Source organism: Carlito syrichta, unplaced genomic scaffold (assembly GCF_000164805.1).
Source record: "Carlito syrichta isolate Samal-C Ts95f unplaced genomic scaffold, Tarsius_syrichta-2.0.1 Scaffold200587, whole genome shotgun sequence".
Classification (NCBI taxonomy): domain Eukaryota; kingdom Metazoa; phylum Chordata; class Mammalia; order Primates; family Tarsiidae; genus Carlito; species Carlito syrichta.
The window spans coordinates 276,650-282,323 of NW_007144683.1; the positions used below are offsets into that span (position 1 = coordinate 276,650).

At 38.7% G+C, this 5,674-nt stretch overlaps 1 protein-coding gene across 1 annotated transcript in view; it reads left to right on the forward strand.

Moving 5' to 3' along the window:
- Nucleotides 1–342: 342 nt before the first annotated feature.
- Nucleotides 343–5,674, forward strand: part of LOC103253106 — a gene marked incomplete at its 3' end in the record, with an annotated part of 88,807 nt that continues 83,475 nt past the window's right edge. The window contains exon 1 of the mRNA XM_021709376.1: nucleotides 343–391. Coding sequence (XP_021565051.1) covers nucleotides 343–391 — 49 coding nt within the window. The remainder of the gene's footprint in view (nucleotides 392–5,674) is intronic.

Genomic DNA, 5,674 nt, shown 5'->3' on the forward strand with positions numbered 1-5,674 from the left:
AACTCAGAAAAAAAAGCCCAAATGCTTGCAAGTATAGGTGGCTCATGCCTGTAATCTCAGCACTTTGAGAGGCCAAGGCAGGAGGATAACTGGAGACCAGGATTCGTAGAATAGCCTAGGGAATATAGTAAGATCTTGTCTCTAAAAAAAAATTTTTAAAAATTAGTCGAGTGTGGTGGTGTACAACTATAGTCTTAGTTCTGTGGAAAGCAGAGGTAGAAGGATTGCCTGAGCCCAGGAAGTTAAAGCTGCAGTAAACCATAATTGTACCACTGCACTCCAGTTTAGACAACAGAGTGAGATCACCAACTTTAAAAAAAAAAAATGGAAAAAAGACGTCGAATGAGTGTTTCCCTGGAGAAACAAGAAACTTCAGAAAAAGAAGAAACTTGTGAGTCTATTCTTCATTTTTCTTTGTGTCATTTTGTCTAATGGAAAGTCTACATTTTTGTCTTAGCAGCTGCCATTTTATCTGGCAATATTTTTGTTTGTTTCTAAACTTATGCAGGGTTCTTTTTTTTAAATTTTGGACTGGTTGTAGTTTGATTTAGATTTCATTTCCCACATTTCCTAGGTTTGCTTTTTATTTATTTTTATTGTTTTACCTTTTATTTTTTGAGTTGGAGTCTCGCTCTGTCACTCAGCTGGATGGAGTACAGTGGCATGCTCCCAGCCACTGCAGCCTCGATCTGGTGGACTCAGGCTCTCCTTCCACCTTAGCCTATAAGTAGCTGTAACTACAGGTGTGTGCTACCATGCCTGGCTAATTTTTGATTTATCGTAGAGATGAGGTCTTGCCAAGTTGTCAGACTAGTCTTGAACCCCTGAACTCAGGCAGTCCACTCGCCTTGGCCTCCCAAAGTGCTGGGATTACAGGCTTCAGCCACTGCACCCAGCCTTTATTTTTTAAATTAATTAATTTAATTTTTTTTTATTTTAAAGATGTGGGTACAATTCAAGTTTAGGTAATACAAATGGTCATCGTACAGGTAAAGTTTAGGCCTCCCTTTGGTTGCAGGATATGTTTCTGAGTACACTTAAATATAACTGACAGGAAATCAATTGGCAGTATTTACTTAGTTGTATTTGTGTTACTAGAAAACCAGAGCCAGAACAAAGGCTCCTTGCCTAAGCACTTTGAGACTAATGTTTCTGTACTTGTTAAAAAACTAATACAATGAGCTGGGCTCGGTGGCTCAGCCTGTATTCCTGCACCTTGGGAGGCTGAGGTGAGTGGATTGCCAACTAAAAAAAAAACCTCAAAAAACAAACAAACAAACAAACAAAAAACTAATATAATGACTGGGCATGGTGACTTACGCCTGTAATCTCACTCTGCTGGGTGACAGAGTAAGATTCCGAGTGACTCAAAAAAAAGAAAAAATATAATAGTTCCCATTTGTTAACATTTAAATGGTGATTTCCAAATACATTAATTGCAAAAACATAATGTTCAAGAAGGTGTAAGCTTGCAATTCTGAAATCCAAAGAACTTGGGAAACTTATTCTTCTCTGATAAATTTAGGAAATCTACGGACTGAAAGGTAGAAGTTTGAATGTTCACACATTTTTCTTTTTCTTTTTTTACTTTTTTTTTTTTTTTTTTGAGTTGGAGTCTTCACTCTGTCGCCCAGACTGGAGTGCATTGGCCGCTCCCGGCCACCGCAGCCTCAACCTGTTGGGCTCCGGCGGTCCTTCTGCCTCAGCCTTCCAAGTAGCTGGAACTACAGGCGTGCGCTACCATGCCCGGCTGATTTTTTGATTTATTATAGAGATGAGGTCTCGCTGCCCAGGCGGGTCTTGAACCCCGGGGGCTTAGGCAATCCACTCACCTCAGCCTCCCAAAGGCACGGGATTATAGGCTGAGCCACTGAGCCCGGCTAGAAGAACAACTTTATTGAGATAAAGCCTACACCATAGAATTCATTCATTTAAACTGTATATACTGTAGTTTTTAGTGCTTTCACAGATACATGCAGTCATCTTCACAGCCAATTGTATAGAACATTTTGTCACCTTCAGAAAGAGACTCCATACCTTTCAGCTGTCAACTCTCTGTCTCCCCATTCCTTCTAGTTTCTAGCCACCAAGTAGTCTTTCTATCTGTGTAGCCTATTTTGGACATTTCATAAAAATCGTATCATATAATACATAGTTTTTTTGTCTAACTTCTTTCATTTAGCATAAAATTTTCAAGATTTGTCTATATTTTGGCATATAGTAGTAATTTATTGCATTTGTTGCCAGACAAAATTCCACTGTATTGATAATTTACATTTTGTTTATCCACCTGTCAGTCAATTCATGGACATTTGAGTAGTTTGTACCTTTTGACTGTTATAAATAATGATGCTATAAAAATTTATGTACAAGTTTTTGATTGAGCATATATTTCCATTTCTCTTTGGTATATACCTCTGAATGAAATTGCTGGGTCATGTGTTAACTATGTTTAACCTTTGTGGAACTGTCGGATACTTTTTCAGAGGGGCTGCACTATTTCAAATTTTTATCAGTGGTGCATGATGGTTTTAGTTTTTCCACATACTTGTCTGACTTTTGGCTTATAACTATGCTGTTGGGTATGGAGTAGTATCTCATTGTGGTTTTGATTTCTATTTCTCTGATGGCTAGTGATATTGAGCATCTTGTCATGTGTTTATTGGTCAGTGTATTATTATTTGGAGAAACATCTGTTTATATCCTTTTGCTATTTTAAAAATTGAGTTGTGTGGGGTTTTTTTGTTTTGTTTTTTTGATTTGAGTTGGAGTCTCACTCTGTTGCCCAGACTGGAGTGCAGTGGCGTGTTCACGGCCACCACGGACTCAACTTGCTGGGCTCAGGTGATCCCTCCACCTCAGCATTTCAAGTAGCTGGAACCACAGTTGCATGCCACCATGTCTGGCTATTTTTTTCATTTATTGTAGAGAGAAGGTCTCACCAAGTTGTCCAGGCTAGTCTCGAATCCCCAGGTTCAGGCAATCCTCTTGCCTCTGCCTCCCAAAGTATTGGGATTACAACACCTGGCTGAGTTATATTTTTATTATTGAGTTGTATGAGTTCTTGATATATTCTGGATCAAAGTCCCTTATCAGGTACATTTGCAAATATTTTCTCCCATTCTGCGGGATATCTTTTCAGTTTCTTGATGGTGTCTTCTTGAAGCATAAATGTTTTTAATTTTAATTTTGATGAAATACAATTTATCTAGTGTTATTACTTTGTAAAGAAATGGGGTGTTTCTTTAAAAACAAGACATTTGTGTTTCTGTTTTGCCTAGGCTGGATTGCAGTGATTATTCACAGGTGCTTTTATAGCACTCTGGGCTTAAGGGATTCTCCTATTTCAGCTTACCGTAAGCTGGGACTACAGGTGCTTGCTAGCTCATCTGGCTTAGTTATTTATTAGTTTTCTGTTGTGCTGGTGCTGTTGGTGTCATCATAGCTAGCAATCCATTGCTGAATCCCAGATTGTGCAGATTTATCTCTAGATTCACTTGTAAGAATATATACTTCTACCTGCTACCTTTATGTCTTTAGTTCATTTTTGAGTTAATTTTTGTATACACTGTGAGTTAGGTGTCCACCATCATTCTTTTGCATGTGTGTCTATCCAGTTGTCTCAGAAGGAGAGGTTTAATTTTTCAAATGACTTTCTATAATCAGTTAATCATGTTTCTACATGTTGAATACAGTCGATCTCAAAAATTCCAAAGAATATTATTTGGAAATTTGGGACTTTCTTAAAATATTTTTTAAACATCCTGAATTCATTTGGATTTTTCTTCTATCTCTTAAACAGTGAGATAGGGTATTTTTTTTTAAGATTTAAAAATTTTTTAGACTGTGTTTATTTAGTTTTGACTAGTGCTAGGTGTTTTTTCCTCTTCTTTCCTTCCTTCCTTCCTTCTTTCTTCTATGTTGCCCAGCTGAACTCCTGGGCTCAAGGGATCCTTCTTCCTCAATCTCTGGAGTATTTGGTATAATAGGTAGGCTTCACTGTGCCTGGTTTCTTTTTAACACTAGGTTAAATTTACTTTTGTAGGAGCTGTTTGTAAAGATATTCTGATTTGTTTAAGTTGGAATTTCAAAAAAAATTTTGAAAGACAAGTCCCTGTGGGTTAGAACTGATGATAAAGGGACTATAGCTATTTCCAAAGCAACTGTATTTTGTTTTATTTAATTAATTTATTTGTTTTTGAGTTGGAGGTCTCACTGTGTTTTCCAGGCCTTAGTGTAGTCACAGGATCACAGCTCACCGTAGCCTGGGCTTAGGTGATCCTTCTACCTCAGCCTCCCGAATAACTGGGACTATAGGTGTTTGCCACCACGTGGCTAATTTTTTGTAGAGATGTGGTCTCACTCACTAGGCTGATTTTGAACTCCTCGGCTCAAACAATTTTCCCATCTCGGCCTCTCAGAGTGCTGGGATTATAGGCATGGACCACTGTGCCCAGGTAGCAAGTGTATTTTCAAAAGTGTTTCTTTTGAGACATCATGTATAGTATCTTTGTGAAATAAGGTGTACTTCAAAAGTTCTGCCAGTATACAATTTAACTTCCTTTCTCTTTGTCAAAACTATGTAGAAATAAGAGACTGGACACGGTGGTTCTGCCTGTAATCCCAGCCCTCTGGGAGGATTGCCTGAGCCCACGGATTCAAGACCAGCTGGGCCAACTTGGGAAGACCTCCTCTCTACAATAATAGCCAGGTGTGGTGGCACACATCTGTAGTTCTGGCTACTTGAATGACTGAGGTTGAACCCAGCAGGTTGAGACTGTGGTGGCCATGAGGGTGTCACTGTACTCTAGTTTGGGTGACAGAGTGAGACTCCGACCACCCCCCCAAATTATTTGTAGAAATAAGCAGCAAGTAGAGAAGGTATAAGTTGACAGACATTGCCATATTGGTCTAAAATGTAATAAGAAATAATACAGGCAGTTTATTTTGCTTATACTAGCTCTGTCATGTCTTTCTTTCTTTTCTCCCTTCTTTCTCTGATAAACGTTATTTCATTTATTTATTTATTTTGAGTAGGAGTCTCACTCTGTCACCCAGGCTGGAGTGCAGTGGCACGCTTATGGCCACTGCAACCTTGACCTACTGGTCTCAGGCAGTCCTTCCACCTTAGCCTTCCAAGTAGCTGGAACCACAGGTGTGGTTCCACCTCCTCACCCTGCTAATTTTTTTGATTTATAGTAGAGACAAAGTCTTGCCAAGTTGCCCAGGCTGGTCTTGAACTTCCGGACTAGGTAATCCTCTTGCTTCTGTCTCCCAAAGTGCTGAGATTACAGACATGAGCCACTGTGCCCAGCCAACTTTGTTTTAAAACAAAAAGAAGGGAAGAAAGAATACAGAAAATGACCTTTAGCATTACTTGTTTTCATTTTCTGATGTCAGTTACCTTTTTTTTTTACACCTAGAAAGCAGTGTTTGTATGATTGTATTTTCCCCCTTGCTCTTCCTTTCAGTGAGGAAATGATGACTTGAGTTTATTACTTTAAGAATATTGCTCTTGCTAAGCATTAGGATAATAGATTTTCTTACAGTGGAGTGGGGCAGGGTTTAGGAACAGTCAACTGGGAATAGTAAGTGGAACATTACTATTTAGGCAAACTGCACAAGATTTCTTTTTACTTTCACTTCTTGTTTTCTAATTTGTGAAAATACACTT